This window comes from Palaemon carinicauda, chromosome 21, assembly GCF_036898095.1.
Source record: "Palaemon carinicauda isolate YSFRI2023 chromosome 21, ASM3689809v2, whole genome shotgun sequence".
NCBI lineage: Eukaryota > Metazoa > Arthropoda > Malacostraca > Decapoda > Palaemonidae > Palaemon > Palaemon carinicauda.
Window position 1 is genome coordinate 1,472,856 of NC_090745.1, and position 16,489 is coordinate 1,489,344.

At 40.6% G+C, this 16,489-nt stretch overlaps 1 protein-coding gene across 1 annotated transcript in view; it reads left to right on the forward strand.

Annotated features, from left to right (window-relative positions):
• Nucleotides 1–16,489, forward strand: part of Gp210 (nucleoporin 210) — a 97,953-nt gene that overhangs the window by 19,823 nt on the left and 61,641 nt on the right. Inside the window, exons 3-12 of the mRNA XM_068344774.1 lie at nucleotides 7,443–7,574; nucleotides 7,973–8,069; nucleotides 9,857–10,007; nucleotides 10,292–10,456; nucleotides 10,605–10,679; nucleotides 11,283–11,477; nucleotides 11,612–11,725; nucleotides 13,574–13,738; nucleotides 14,549–14,701; nucleotides 15,322–15,508. Of these exons, the coding sequence (XP_068200875.1) occupies nucleotides 7,443–7,574; nucleotides 7,973–8,069; nucleotides 9,857–10,007; nucleotides 10,292–10,456; nucleotides 10,605–10,679; nucleotides 11,283–11,477; nucleotides 11,612–11,725; nucleotides 13,574–13,738; nucleotides 14,549–14,701; nucleotides 15,322–15,508 (1,434 nt within the window). The remainder of the gene's footprint in view (nucleotides 1–7,442; nucleotides 7,575–7,972; nucleotides 8,070–9,856; nucleotides 10,008–10,291; nucleotides 10,457–10,604; nucleotides 10,680–11,282; nucleotides 11,478–11,611; nucleotides 11,726–13,573; nucleotides 13,739–14,548; nucleotides 14,702–15,321; nucleotides 15,509–16,489) is intronic.

Below are 16,489 nucleotides of genomic sequence, written 5' to 3' on the forward strand. Positions count from 1 at the left end.
CGTTGCAACCATCCTCGAGGCAGCAACCTCTTGCGGTGCGACAACCTCCACCATCCTTGAGGCAGCAACCTCAACTCTTGCAGCAGCCACCTCCACTTTCCTCGAGGCGAGAACCTCAACTCTCGAGGCAAGCACCTCAACTCTTGAGGCTAGAACCTCAACTCGTGGGACAAGAGCCTCTCTCTGCGCAGCCACCTCAACCCTTGAGGCAAGCGCAACCCTTGAGGCAGGAACCTCATGCTATGAGACAGCCACCTCAACGCATGCAGCAACCACATTCTTCTCAGCTTAAGCCGCTTCCTATTCAACTTGAACCGCAGACTATGCAGCATGAGCCTCATGCTTTACAGCATTCGCCTCTCACCACGCTTGCTCCTCAGACCCCCGCAGAACCTCCTTCATCCCAGCCTCAGGACTTTGTCATTACCAGCCCTCATCCTCTTCAGCAGAGTCTTGAGGATGAATCCGCTAGTGCGCATGCACCCGTTCTTCAGGATTCAGCCATTCAGCATACTGCTTTATCGTTACCTCTCGCTTCTCAACACTCAGGTGATGAGGTTTCTGAGGATGAAGCGGCTCACCTGGATGATCCTTCATCTGATGTGGAGGAACCCAAGTCATTGCCACCCTCCATTGACTTTCGCAAGGTCCTTACTCTTTTCAGAGAGTTATACCCTGAACATTTTGTTTCTGCTACCCCTCGTTCTCCTCCATCCGAGTTCTCTCTAGGCATGCAACCTGTTAAGTCTGCCTACACTAAGCTTGTCTTCGCCAGATCGTCAAAGAGAGCTTTGAGAATTTTAGGGGATTGGTTGCAGTCCAAGCAGCAACTGGGAAAGACGTCTTTTATGTTTCCGCCTCCTAAGCTGGCTTCTAAGTCGGGAGTCTGGTATGCCACGGGAGAGGAACCAGGCTTGGGGGTCCCTGCCTCTGCCCAGGCTGACTTCTCAAGTTTGGTTGACTCTCCACGAAGGTCGGCTATGAGACGCTCTAAGGTCTGCTGGACCTTTTCTGACCTGGACCACTTCTTAAAGGGAGTCTTTCGCGCCTTTGAAATTTTTAATTTCCTCGACTGGTGCCTGGGGGCCTTGAGCAAGAAGACTGCCCCTTCTGACAAAGACTCGGCCATGCTGATTATGTCCTGTATGGACAAAGCAATTCGCGATGGTTCCGGCGAACTTGCCTCTATGTTTGTATCGGGAGTCCTCAAGAAAAGGGAACAACTTTGCTCCTTCCTTTCCACTGGTATCACCTCTTGCCAAAGGTCACAGTTACTTTTTGCTCCTCTTTCTAAGTTCCTGTTTCCTGAGGATCTTATCAAGGAAATGTCTGCGGCTCTTATACAGAAGGATACGCATGACCTCGTGGCCTCTTCAGCACGGAAGGCTAAGGTTGCACCTTCAGTACCTAGAACTTACCGCACCCCAGTGGCTGATACTCCTGCTACCAGATTTATTCCGCCCTTTCGTGGCAGAGCCCCCAGCCGAGGAAGTACCCGCCCAGACGGTCACAGGGGCAGGTCCAAGAAAGGTACCAAGTCTTCGAAAAGCAAACATTGACTCTCCTCCTCTCCAGACAGCCGTAGGAGCCAGACTCAAGACCTTCTGGCAAGCTTGGGAAAGAAGAGGTGCAGACGCCCAGTCTGTCAAGTGGCTAAGGGAGGGTTACAGGATCCCATTCTGCCGCAATCCCCCTCTGACCACTTCTCCCATCAACCTCTCTCCCAACTACAAGGAAAAGGACAAGAGGCTAGCGTTACATCAAGAGGTGTCGCTCCTGTTACAGAAGGAGGCAGTGGTGATAGTCCGGGATCATCAATCCCCGGGCTTTTACAACCGTCTCTTCCTGGTGGCCAAGAAGACAGGAGGTTGGAGACCGGTGCTGGACGTCAGTGCGCTCAATGCTTATGTCACCAAGCAGACGTTCACTATGGAGACGACGAAGTCGGTCCTAGCAGCGGTCAGGCAGGAGGACTGGATGGTCTCGTTGGATCTGAAAGACGCCTACTTTCACGTCCCCATTCATCCAGACTCCCAATCTTTTCTGAGATTCGTTTTTGGAAAGGTTGTGTACCAATTCCAAGCCCTGTGTTTTGGCCTAAGCACAGCACCTATGGTGTTTACGCGACTGATGAGGAATATTGCCAAATTCCTCCACTTGGCGGACATCAGAGCCTCCCTTTATTTAGACGACTGGCTTTTAAGAGCCCCCACAAGTCGTCGCTGTCTGGAGAGTCTCAGATGGACTTTGGACTTGACCAAGGAACTGGGTCTTTTGGTCAACTTAGAGAAGTCCCAGCTTTTTCCTTCCCAAACCATCGTTTACCTGGGAATGGAGATTCGGAGTCAAGCTTTTCGGGCTTTTCCGTCGGCCCTAAGAATCAACCAAGCCCTAGAGTGCATCCTGAGCATGCTGAAGAGGAACAGATGCTCGGTGAGACAGTGGATGAGTCTAACAGGGACCCTGTCATCGTTAGCCCTGTTCACCGAGTTAGGGAGACTCCACCTCCGCCCCCTTCAATACCATCTAGCAGCTCACTGGGACAAGAATATGACGCTCGAAGTGGTCTCTATTCCTGTTACCAAAGAGATGAAGACCACTCTCATGTGGTGGAAGAGCAACATCCTTCTCAAGGAGGGTCTCTCGTTAGCTGTTCAGACCCCCAATCTTCATCTCTATTCGGACGCATCAGACTCGGGCTGGGGCGCGACCTTGGACGGACAGGAATGCTCGGGAACATGGAACAAGGAACAGGAAACGCTTCACATCAATTGCAAGGAGTTGTTGGCAGTACATCTGGCCTTAATGAACTTCAAGTCCCTCCTGCTAAGCAAGGTGGTGGAGGTGAACTCCGACAACACCACAGCCTTGGCGTACATCTCCAAGCAGGGAGGGACTCATTCGAGGAAGCTCTACGAGATAGCAAGGGACCTCCTCATTTGGTCAAGAAGTCGAAACCTCACGCTGGTAACGAGATTCATTCAAGGCAATATGAATGTCTCGGCAGATCGCCTCAGCAGGAAGGGTCAAGTCATCCCCACAGAATGGACCCTTCACAAGAATGTGTGCAACAGGCTTTGGGCCTTGTGGGGTCAGCCAACGATAGATCTGTTCGCTACCTCGATGACCAAGAGGCTCCCATTGTACTGTTCCCCAATCCCAGACCCGGCAGCAGTTCACGTGGATGCTTTTCTGCTGGATTGGTCCCACCTCGATCTATATGCATTCCCGCCGTTCAAGATCATCAACAGAGTTATTCAGAAGTTCGTCTCTCACGAAGGGACACGGCTGACGTTGGTTGCTCCCCTTTGGCCTGCAAGAGAATGGTTCACAGAGGTACTGCAATGGCTGGTCGACGTTCCCAGGACTCTCCCTCTAAGAGTGGACCTTCTACGTCAACCTCACGTAAAGAAGGTACACCCAAGCCTCCACGCTCTTCGTCTGACTGCCTTCAGACTATCGAAAGACTCTCTAGAGCTAGAGGCTTTTCGAAGGAGGCAGCCAGAGCGATTGCTAGAGCAAGGAGGATATCCACTCGCAGAGTCTATCAATCCAAGTGGGAAGTCTTCCGAAGCTGGTGTAGAGCCAATGCAGTTTCCTCTACCAGTACCTCTGTAACCCAAGTTGCTGACTTCCTGTTGCATCTTAGGAATGTTAGATCTCTTTCGGCTCCTACGATAAAAGGGTACAGAAGTATGTTGGCAACAGTTTTCCGCCACAGAGGCTTGGATCTTTCCTCCAACAAAGATCTACAGGACATCCTCAAGTCTTTCGAGACCTCTAAAGAACGTCGCTTGTCCACTCCAGGCTGGAATCTAGACGTAGTCTTAAGGTTCCTTATGTCTCCTAGATTTGAACGTCTCCAGTCAGCCTCTTTCAAAGACCTTACTCTCAAAACTCTTTTCCTCGTCTGCCTTGCAACAGCCAAAAGAGTTAGTGAGGTTCACGCCTTCAGCAGGAACATAGGATTCACATCCGAAACAGCTACATGTTCCTTACAGCTCAGGTTTTTGGCAAAAAATGAACTTCCTTCACGTCCTTGGCCTAGATCGTTCGAAATTCCTAGCCTTTCCAACATGGTGGGTAACGAGCTAGAGAGAGTTCTTTGCCCTGTCAGAGCTCTAAAGTACTATCTTAAAAGGTCAAAACCTATACGAGGACAATCAGAGGCCTTATGGTGTGCCATTAAGAAACCTTCGATGCCTATGTCCAAGAACGCAGTTTCGTATTACATAAGGCTTCTGATTAGAGAAGCTCATTCTCACATGAAGGATGAAGACCTTGCTTTGCTGAAGGTAAGGACACACGAAGTGAGAGCTGTGGCTACTTCGTTGGCCTTCAAACAGAACCGTTCTCTGCAGAGTATTATGGATGCAACCTATTGGAGGAGCAAGTCAGTGTTTGCATCATTCTATCTCAAAGATGTCCAGTCTCTTTACGAGAACTGCTACACCCTGGGACCATTCGTAGCAGCGAGTGCAGTAGTAGGTGAGGGCTCAGCCACTACATTCCCTTAATCCCATAACCTTTTTTAACCTTTCTCTTGAATGCTTTTATTGTTGTTTTTGGGTTGTTACGGTAGGCTAAGAAGCCTTCCGCATCCTAGTTGATTTGGCGGGTGGTCAATTCTTTCTTGAGGAGCGCCTAGGTTAGAGGTTGTGTAGAGGTCCTTTAGTATGGGTTGCAACCCTTTATACTTCAGCACCTTAGAGTTGTTCAGCCTCCTAAGAGGAACGCTGCGCTCAGTAAGGAAGACGAACTTATTAAAGGCAGAGTAATGGTTCAAGTCGACTTCCTTACCAGGTACTTATAATTTCATTGTTATTTTGAATAACTGATAATATGAAATACGGGATACTTAGCTTCTTGATTAACATGTACACTGGTTTTCACCCACCCCCCTGGGTGTGAATCAGCTACATGATTATCGGGTAAGATTAATATTGAAAAATGTTATTTTCATTAGTAAAATAAATTTTTGAATATACTTACCCGATAATCATGATTTAATTGACCCACCCTTCCTCCCCATAGAGAACCAGTGGACCGAGGAAAAAATTGAGGTGGTGTTGTCAAGAAGTACTGGAGTACCTGACCACAGATGGCGCTGGTGAGTACACCCCCCTCTTGTATAGCGATCGCTGGCGTATCCCGTCCGTAGAATTCTGTCGGGCAACGGAGTTGACAGCTACATGATTATCGGGTAAGTATATTCAAAAATTTATTTTACTAATGAAAATAACATATTATCTCCGAATTTGTCATATTCTTAATACATTTAGAAGTTATGAGTTTTCATTATAGTTTAATTATTCCTAATAGTTTACTCGATACAGTAAATTTATCTAACCGTATATTTCCATTTTTGTGAATAGAATAATAACGGAAATTAGTGTATGTTCACAGCTAATGAATACATAAATGACATTTATTATGTACTTTGATTATTAACGATGTAAATTGTTTAGTTTTTCTCTATAGTAACAAGTCTAAAACATATTGTAATTCTAAACATATGATTGATTTGTTTTCAATGTATATTGGCAATTTCATTAAGTACTGTAATTAATATTTTGTGTTAAGTCTGATTTGATCTACTGGAGAGTATTACATACAACTACTGTACACTTTTTAGTTAATAGAGAATTGATGATTTTACATTTCTATCATTCTCTTACTCTTTCAAAGGAATTGCTAATATCAGCTTTGTTACAAATTTTGGTAATTTCATTAGCTATGTGGGATATATTTAGTTCATACACATAAAAGTAAGAAGTTTAGCTTTTTTGGTGTGTACCTAAGCAAAAACAAACCTTTATCCTTTTTGTATGTGATGATTCAATGCATGAGTTATAATGATCATTGAAATTCAAAAAGGCATAAACGCTGTAATTTAGTGACGTGAGTTTAGTGTCCCACCCACCCGTATAGAGTTGTCAAGCCACTTTTGCTTTGACTACCATCACAGTCTGAAGTACTGTTGCAGCTGTTCGCCAACTGCTGTATACTTGAGCTGTTGTTTAATTTTCCCCATAATTATTTTGGTTGTTTGGTTTGTTTCTGTGAGCACAACCTTGAATGGAGGAAAGACACTTTGATGTAGGGGGGGTGACAGGTGATCAATCTGTTTGCTACAGCGGTGAACAGGAAGCTGCCAGTATTTTGCTAGCCCATTCCAGACCTGTGGGGCTATTGGAAGATACCTTTCACCAACCACAGGGCAGCCTCAATGTGTATGCCTTTCTTCCATTCAGCCTGATTTACTTAGTGATCAATTCAGTGTTGGTCTCTTCAGGTGTCAGGTTGATCTTGGTGGCTCCCAAATGGGTATAAGTCCAGGGGTATTTTGATCTTCTAGCTCTTGTAGTTTAATTCCTGAGTGGCACCCTCATGGCCCACACATCTCCATAGGTCACACCACAGTTACCACCAGACTATTCAGCTTCTCAGAGCACTTGTGATTGTTCTGGTAAGGTTAGACCACCTTTACCTCTTTCTATGGTACATTGCCCACAAGTCTATGATCACTTTTTCCTTTGGTTGTGTGGTGGCTACTAAACAAACTTTATAGTTCCCCCAGATCTTGCTAGTGAAGATAAGCATTTTGTCTAAGGCATGAGCTTGGCATAAATAAAGGATGAAAGGTAAAACATCTAGCTCTTTTTATCCTGATCTTTTGAGGGCGCAGGAGGAAAACTGAGTTGATGCTGGGTTGGAGTAAAATGCTTGTAAGCTAGTGTATTCAGTTTAGTATCTTTACTTCAGACTCGAACTGAGAAGAAATAACTTCCCTGTCCATCTTTTAATAAGAGGGAAGGACATGATAGTCTTAATCCTCTAATTCATTATTTTGTAATTGCTTTTTAGGAATAGGCTGCTGCTAGCATTACGTGGTGGTGGTGTTTTTTTTTTTTGGGGGGGGAGGCATAGTACAATTTTTCCCTAAATTTTTATTGACCCAGGACCTACCAGGTCAACGTTCTATGTGTTCCTCATTAGGAGGTTATTAGAGCTGTATTTCTTTGCTCTTTGCCTGGAAAGGAAAAGGAGATTCTAAGAGGTAATGAACAGTAGACGGCGTTCATAGAGACTTCCTCCCACCAAGTGAGGCTCATACAGGTTTGTATTTTGAAAGTGAAAAGTGGCTTGAATACCACAATCACCTGTTGTTAGTTAACAGTTGCCTGAAGCATACACAAAAAGGATTCAGATTTGTGTAGCTGAGAAAAATGCTAATTACCTTTGAAAATTTGCTGTGCTATACAGTACTGTACTGTATCTGTATTTGTGAATGTTGCAGGACTCTGCAAGTTGTACTTTTTTTTTAGAGCCTGTAAACAAGCCAACTTATGTCACATTTCCACAGTTATGAGGGGCAACATTGCTTAGTCTATTAACAAAGTCATTAGAGTGTTTTCACGGATATTTTTGGTAATTTTCAGGAAGTGGTGGAATACTGCGATGTGATGTACTTGTTGATGCCATCCATCGCTTGGAAATAATAACAACAACAAGGGAATTATATGTTGAAGAAGCTCCTGAAGAATTTGAAGTTCGTGCCTATGATGATCAAGGTAAAATGTTTTATAATTATCATTCAATGAATTAAATGGATTAGGAATTCTAAGGACTAACTGAAATAAAATCTTTAATAAATTCATATATATTTTCATTGGAATTCTTTCCTTCTGGGATGCATCTCAAGGTCTGAATCAAGAATTTGTACAAGTCCTTGTATTTAGGAGACTGGTTCCCAACGGGTCAGTGTTACATTTTTACCTATTACTTGTTCAACCTCTATCAGGGTTGATAACAAGCAAAATTAATAGGCTGGTATCACTTAAAAAAGTAAAATCATGCTTTTAATGAAGATTATTTCTAACATCAATTTGATATGATACTTTAACATATTTTGCATTTCCTCTCATAATAAAAAAAGGCTTAATAAAAAGACTGACTTTTTGTTTTTCAGGGAATGAATTCACCACCCTAGAAGGCATTGAAATGACTTGGGAACTGCAAACTGTTACTGACCGTGAAGCAGTTGTTCCAGCTCAGACTGTGTTGAGGTGAGAAATTATAAAGAAATGAATAAGACTTAGTCTTTATTAGAGCTGATAGAGGAATATTAGTGGTTTATTACTTCATTACAGATCATAAGACTAATACATACATACATATACCAAGGCACTTCCCCCAATTTTGGGGGGTAGCTGACATCAAAAAAAAAAAAGGGGGGGGGGGGGGCTCTACTCTCTACGTTCCTCCAGCCTAACAAGGGACTCAACCGAGTTCAGCTGGTACTGCTAGGGTGCCACAGCCCACCCTCCCACATTATCCACCACAGATGAAACTTCATAATGCTGAGTCCCCTACTGCTGCTACCTCTGCGGTCATCTAAGGCATCGGAGGCAGCAGCAGGGCCTACCGGAACTGTGTCACAATCGCTCGCCATTCATTCCTATTTCTAGCACGCTCTTGCCTCTCTCACATCAATCCTCCTATCACCCAGAGCTTCCTTCACTCCATCCATCCACCCACACCTTGGCCTTCCTCTTGTACTTCTCCCATCAACTCTTGCATTCATCACCTTCTTTAGCAGACAGCCATTTTCCATTCTCTCAACATGGCCAAACCACCTCAACACATTCATATCCACTCTAGCTGCTAACTCATTTCTTACACCCGTTCTCACTCTCACCACTTCGTTCCTAACCCTATCTACTCGAGATACACCAGCCATACTCCTCTGACACTTCATCTCAAACACATTTAATTTCTGTCTCTCCGTCACTTTCATTCCCCACAACTCCGATCCATACATCACAGTTGGTACAATCACTTTCTCATATAGAACTCTTTTTACATTCATGCCCAACCCTCTATTTTTTACTACTCCCTTAACTGCCCCCAACACTTTGCAACCTTCATTCACTCTCTGACGTACATCTGCTTCCACTCCACCATTTGCTGCAACAACAGACCCCAAGTACTTAAACTGATCCACTTCCTCAAGTAACACTCCATTCAACATGACATTCAACCTTGCACCCCCTTAGCGTACATCTCATAACCTTACTCTTACCCACATTAACTCTCAACTTCCTTCTCACACACACACTCTTCCAAATTCTGTCACTAATCGGCCAAGCTTCTCTTCTGTGTCTGCAACCAGTACAGTATCATCCGCAAACAACAACTGATTTACCTCCCATTCATGGTCATTCTCGTCTACCAGTTTTAATCCTCGTCCAAGCACTCGAGCATTCACCTCTCTCACCACTCCATCAACATACAAGTTAAACAACCACGGTGACATCACACATCCCTGTCTCAGCCCCACTCTCACCGGAAACCAATCACTCACTTCATTTCCTATCCTAACACATGCTTTACTACCTTTGTGTTTAATGTTTGAAGTATCATCATCAGGTTTACCCTTTTGGGGTTGGTGATTGAGGTCTCCGTACTGTCTGGTATCTTATTCTTTGCATACATTTCTATTCTGATGAGGTCCTCTTGCAAGCCTTATATCCCAGATCATTTGGCCATCTTCACTAGCCATTGTCTAGCTGTAATGGTGGAGAGGAATTGATTATGATTCTAAGTACAAATCCTGAATTTGCCAGAAGTATATAAAACCTTGGGATCTGCCGAGTCGTACTGTTTATATTTATTTCTATCGATGCTGGGGTTCGAATCCTTGGCTGGGCAGAAAATTCATTAAAGGAATTCCCGTTCGGGTCTGGGGTACCATGGCAAACCAAATTTGATATAAAAGTGTAGCGAGTAATAATAATAATCATATATATTTTTTTATGGTGCAGTGTAATGTTATTACTATCTTTTATTACAGATTTATGACTTTTGCTGAGTCTCCATATGAGATGCCTCCAGCCATTGCTCCCTTGGAAGGCACTGGACGTCAGGGTTACATGGTTCTTATTGAAGGAAAACAAACAGGCTCTGCTAGATTGTCAGTTCGTGTCTCTCATCCTGCATACACTGTAAGTTAGATCAAGGCTTAGTCTTATTACTGTGGCATATTTTTTATTTAGTTCTAAAATTTTAAATAATTTATTCTTTGCGAAATGAGTCAGTAAGGTTTATTAAAGGTTGACTGTCATTTTTCGGAAATGGGATATATGAAAAAAATGTATTTGCTTGAAAAAATAATGATATTCTGGTTTGAATTTATATAGTACTCTGTGTACAGTAGGTACTGTATTGTGAGTACTTTTAAGGGTTTTGTAATTGATGCTCATCTGATTTTATATTTTTTTCCTTCTAGAATCTGCCACCGGCTGCCGTTGACTTGATGGTGGTTGCTAACTTATTACTTGAACCTGCAGATGTATATGTTCTTCCAAGTACTTTAGTGAAGTATACAGTTTTCCATCTGAAACAGGGTGTTTTTAATTCTGTGAGCATACAGGGTACACAGTACTATTTGGAGGCAAGTTGCATTTTATTGTTCTTTGAAATGATAGTAATGTCATTGTATTTTAAGGAGTTATGAGACATATATGTGGTGGTTTTACTGACATTAATTCAGAGTAATATAGAATTAAGAGAAATAAATTGTTTGTTTTACTCTACTCTAGGTTGCCAAGTTAGATGTTGCATATCTAAATGATGACGGAATCAGCATTACGTCGGTCGAACTTGGAACTACGGAGGTAATACTATACATGCTTGTTGTATCTATGGTGTTTCTCAAACTCAAGATGTGTGCGATTGTGGAATGTTTATTTATGAAATTGATTTGGAATATATTTTCAACTTATTTCTTTATAGATTCCAGCTTCTTATTTTCCTTTGTAGGTTCTTGAATATTGTCTTTTATATTATAACTAACATTTTCCTCTATTTTTTTTAGGTTAATTTGTTCAGATTTTTATCTTTCATGTTGTATTGATGAACTCCATTCTATAGTAAAGAGTTCCGTTATTAGCATCATAATAATTATTTTATAATCTTTTTGGAGAAGTTTACATTACTTTCCATGTTGCCATTCTATTTTTAAATATTTATTTTATAGGCTCTATACTGTATTGGCATTGTTTGTAGAGAGAGGAAATTAGTTGTTTTTGATTATCAACAATACTTTTGTATTTCTAGAATCAACATAACTTGATTAAAGATAAATGAATCCAATTATATTTAATATGAAAATCCTGGCAGTAAATGACAAACATCTTGCTTGTAACTTTTACAATTTGTATCAAAGTTTTTATATTACATCTACATTTTCAATAAATGAATTGTGTCCAATTTACCAGGTCATTTTAAGGGATAAGAATGTGAAGTCAGTGGAACTTGTGAAACAGCCCACTGCGCTAGTCCATGTGGTGCACCCATCGTACCTAACGATTTCCATTCTGCCGCATAACAATCCAGCTTTGATCCGAGGAAATCACTACACTTTTGTCGTTGATGTTTTTGACAAAGATAACAATAAAATATTGTTGGGTGATGTAAGTATAAGTCAATATCAATATTGCTTTTGTGTGATATACAGTATATTGAAAGAAAGGCTCTTATGAATTTTAACAGGTCATATTTATTGCCTTTTTTATTCCTATTTAAAAGATAAAATATTATTTTACAGAATATTGCCATAGAGACTGTGATGGACCCTGAGTATTTTGAAACCGAGTTTATATCAAGCAATGGTTCATATTTGTACGGTGTACCAGTCCAGACCGGTAAAACAAAAATACAGGTATGTTTTTTCAAACTATATTACAAGTTCAGTCAGTTTCTTTTTATCCTATTTGCAACTTTACTAAATAATGGATTAATTTTTTTATATTCAACATTATTTTTATATTGATAGGTAATTTCAGTTGTTTGTATATACTCCGTAGGCTGTTTAGAAAGTTTTCTTATAAATCTTTGAAAAGTCATAGAATTACTGTTTGCGTTAGTGTATTGTTTGATTTTTTAAAATTTTCATTTCTTTTATTTTTATAAATGTATGATTGAAATTTGGAGTAAATAATATCAGGCTATGAAGTAAAATATATAACATTTTCTGAAAGCAAAACAATATGTGAAAATTACATAAGAAATGTGCAAAGTAGACAAATATGCCATGAATTTATCAGAACTGGAACTTAGGACTGGATAGTGGTTTAATGCAGCGTGATTACTAAAGACGATTTTGATGTAGGGGTATGTAAAAAAAGGAAGGGCCTGGGATAAGGGGCAGTAGTGTGGTCATCTGGTGATCAAAGGTAGACAAGAATCCCGTAATAATCAAGAAGAGCAAGACTCATAATTTTGGTAATACTGAAACACTTTGACCAGATTTGGGTGCATGTAGTGTTGCCAGGAACGGAAATGGTAGTTTGAAAATGAGTAGCAGAAGCAAGGAACAGGTCAATGCTTAGAGACCAAGTAAATGATCAGGCCCTAAGCCCCTCTCCACTTGAGTGAAACTTAAGGAACAAGGAAGTGGCTGCTGGTGCCTGAATAGGTGCACTTTTATACCTTCTAAACCCCACGTCCATAGTCCTTAGCAACAGGCAGGTCCTGTGTTGATATAGATTTCTAATAGCCTGCACAAGGCTTGGAACTTGGAACAGAGTTTGAATGTCCATTGATAACCATGAGCTACCATCACTAGCCACATTAGGGTGAGCACTTGGGAAGAATAATAGAGATCCTAGTGAGGATTAGATCATCATCCTGGCACTCATTATGGAGAAGAGTTGTTTCCAATAGTGTAAGTCAAGTCTAAGGTTTTTGGTAGACACTTGACAGAAAACTGTGAGCTGCTGAATACACGGTTAACAAGGATAGACAGGTGGAATCAGTATAATTTACTGGTGTGGCAGATTTCAGACCCATGGCAAAAAGCTAAATTTTAAGGAAACAACAGGAAAGTTGATGTGCTTGAAAGCATATGATAGAAGCACCAGGGATATTAAGAAGCAAGAGTGCAGAAGATTGATGCCTGGAAAACTGCTGTGGATTCGCAGGTGGGAGACCAGCATCCTGCTAACGGTATTGATATGGATATTTAGATAGTAGTTGAATATCTGATGCAGGAAAGATTGTCACTAGAGTACTGGAGCCCAGAACACGAACAGATAGCTTATCTTTGATTTGCCGCTCATGAATGGCAGAGGCAAGGGATAATGACAATGGCCTAGAGATTGACCATATACAGTATACATAAGATCAGCACCCAAGCTAGGACCAGGAAGGGCCAGGCAATGGCTGCTGATGACTCAGCAGATAGACATATACGCTCGCCAAAACCCCCATCCCAAGCTCACAAGGATGATGAGGTTGCAGACACTAAAAGAAACTATCAAGCGCAACCAGGACTCGAACCCCAGTCCAGTGAGCTCCCTGTAGAGACATTTCCACAACGCAGTTTTACCTTTAAACCCATTTCTTCATGGTTCTATACCCAGGTGTAGTCAGACCAAACTTTCATAAGTAAAATAAAATCAGAGCATAATTTAGGAAGGATAAATTTCTTATGCTTATTTTCTATGTTAGAATTGTTTATGATTTACAGTTCAATGAATATTTGGCTTAATAATATTTGTATTTGCAGGCCACACTCTCATCTATTGAACTGGAAGATCGCATATTTGAATTAACTCCTCCTTTGCAAGCTACTCAAGATCTAGAAATATTTGACCCTTTAAGTGTTATTCCCCCCATCACTGTTCTACCATGGGATCCCATTACAAAACCAGTTTACAATGTTACCCTCACTGTAAGTATTTTAAGTGATTTTAGTTTATAGGTGCCATTGATGTATTTTTTCGAGTAGAATATCTATCAGAGAATACTACCACTTCCTTGTCACTGAATAGATACTGTACAAGATCTAGATATCTTTTATTAGTAACTCATTATAAAAATTGTTTCCACTCCGACATCCATGATTTTGCTTAAATACTGGTTTAGATATACAAAACCATTTTTCTTTATTCTTATGCTATGAAGTAAAATGAAGGGACTTCGGAAATGTGATCCTGTTTAGTGGCTTAAGATCAATTTAAAGTACTTTTTAAGATTTTTGTAAAGAATAAACTCAGAAAATATTTACAGGAAGATCATTTTAGGTATTCAGTTATATTTTTTGTTTGCTCTTTGGAGGCTAGATAGTCTGGTAAGAAATGCATTTAAAGGTTTTTATTTTATACCTTACAGTTTGAAACTAAATAATTCTCAAAAGGCTTACTTTGATGTCTGGCTTAATTGTGGAGAATAAGTACAAGCTTAGAAATGGTGCCATAGTTCCAAAGGTGGGGTTTCAGATATTCAATTTTAATTTTCTAAATATTTAGGGGATTTGTAAAGAGATTTAGCAGACATTGTTTGAGGTTGCCCATAAGTAGTATTTCATCTGTTATCCTGCAGTTTGGTATATAACTTTCCTTGTGGTGACCATAATTTTTCAAATATTGCCGATAGTTTTATCATTGATTAAAAATATTTATACTGTATGTTGTTCTTAGTATAACATAATTATGTAGACTATTCTCGTAAACTATTCCTTCCACTTTGATGTGTGTGCCAGGCATTGGGAGGTTCTGGCCCTCTTCTTTGGAGCAGCAGTAATCCAGATATTGTTGGAGTTTCCCAACTTGGAAAATGCAAGACTAAAAACCTGGGGTCTGTTTCGATTACTGCAGCAATGGTGAAAAATCTCCATAATAAGGACTCTGCAGAGGTAAGTACAGTATATAATAGTATCAAGAGCTTATGATAAGTGATGTATATGTTCATTATTGAAAGAAATACTGTTATTGAATGAAGTCAACTTATTTCCTTTTGCAAATGCTCACATACTTGGTTTAAGAAGATAGTATTTAATAGTCAGTATAAAGTTAGTATGTGAAGCACCCTTGATAGACTTGCATCTTCTTTTTCAGCATAATTATTTTGATGGTTCTCCTTAACTTGACTAGGAATATACAGATCAGAATTAGTTATTACTCTGTCTAAATTCAAAGAGTTCAAATGATCAACTTCAAAATATTACTAATTTCCATTAAAATATTTTTGTAGTATTAGTACAGTACCATATTTCAAAAGGTTTTTTGAAGAAATATTTTTGTGTGTAAAGCAAACATATTTTATGTAACTCCTCTATCACCATAGTGCATGGTGTTTTTTAAATACATGCTTAAAATTAATAATTTATTTCCTTTCTAGATTTTTAGGTTTTAGTTGGGTAAAGTACTGTATGGGTGTTATTAACTTAATAGCTAATATGTGAAGTATTAGTATTCTATTTATAAATATAATTTAGTCTTTTCAATGTTAAGTTTATTGAACTAATTGTTTCAGATTCATATAAAAGAGGCTTTGGGAATCAAGATACTGGAGGGTGTTATAGAAGCAGAAATCGAGACTCCACTTCCAATTCACATTGCAACTTATTCAGAACGGAATGGTGTCCCAGTGCCGTTTACTGTATGCTTCAAATTACCTTTTAAAGTGGAACCAGTAGAGGTTATCTTTACGTCTTTGCCAGGTTTGTGTTTTCCGTCAAGTATTAGAAACAAAGTTCCCAGTTGATTGTGGAGTACTATTTACTGTGCTAAAGGCTCTTTTCAGTTTCAATCCCCAGATTCAGAGGTTATCTTTATCTTTCCCATGTTTGTGTTTTCCGTAGACGAGAATGACCATGAATGGGAGGTAAATCAGTTATTGGTTGCGGATGATGCTGTATTGGTTGCAGACACAGAAGAGAAGCTTGACCGACTAGTGACAGAATTTGGAAGGGTGTGTGAGAGAAAGAAGTTGAGAGTTAATGTGGGTAAGAGTAAGGTTATGAGATGTACGAGAAGGGAAGGTGGTGCAAGGTTGAATTTCATGTTGAATGGAGAGTTACTTGAGGAGGTGGATCAGTTTAAGTACTTGGGGTCTGTTGTTGCAGCAAATGGTGGAGTGGAAGCAGATGTACGTCAGAGTGTGAATGAAGGTTGCAAAGTGTTGGGGGCAGTTGAGGGAGTAGTAAAAAGAGGGTTGGGCATGAATGTAAAGAGAGTTTTTTATGAGAAAGTGATTGTACCAACTGTGATGTATGGATCAGAGTTGTGGGGAATGAAAGTGACGGAGAGACAGAAATTGAATGTGTTCAAGATGAAGTGTCTAAGGAGTATAGCTGGTGTATCTCGAGTAGATAGGGTTAGGAACGAAGTGGTGAGGGTGAGAACGGGTGTAAGAAATGAGTTAGCAGCTAGAGTGGATATGAATGTGTTGAGGTGGTTTGGCCATGTTGAGAGAATGGAAAATGGCTGTCTGCTAAAGAAGGTGATGAATGTAAGAGTTGATGGGAGAAGTACGAGAGGAAGGCCAAGGTTTGGGTGGATGGATGGAGTGAAGAACTCTGGGTGATAGGAGGATAGATGTGAGAGAAGTAAGAGAGCGTGCTAGAAATAGGAATGAATGGCGAGCGATTGTGACGCAGTTCCGGTAGGCCCTGCTGCTTCCTCCGGTGCCTTAGATGACC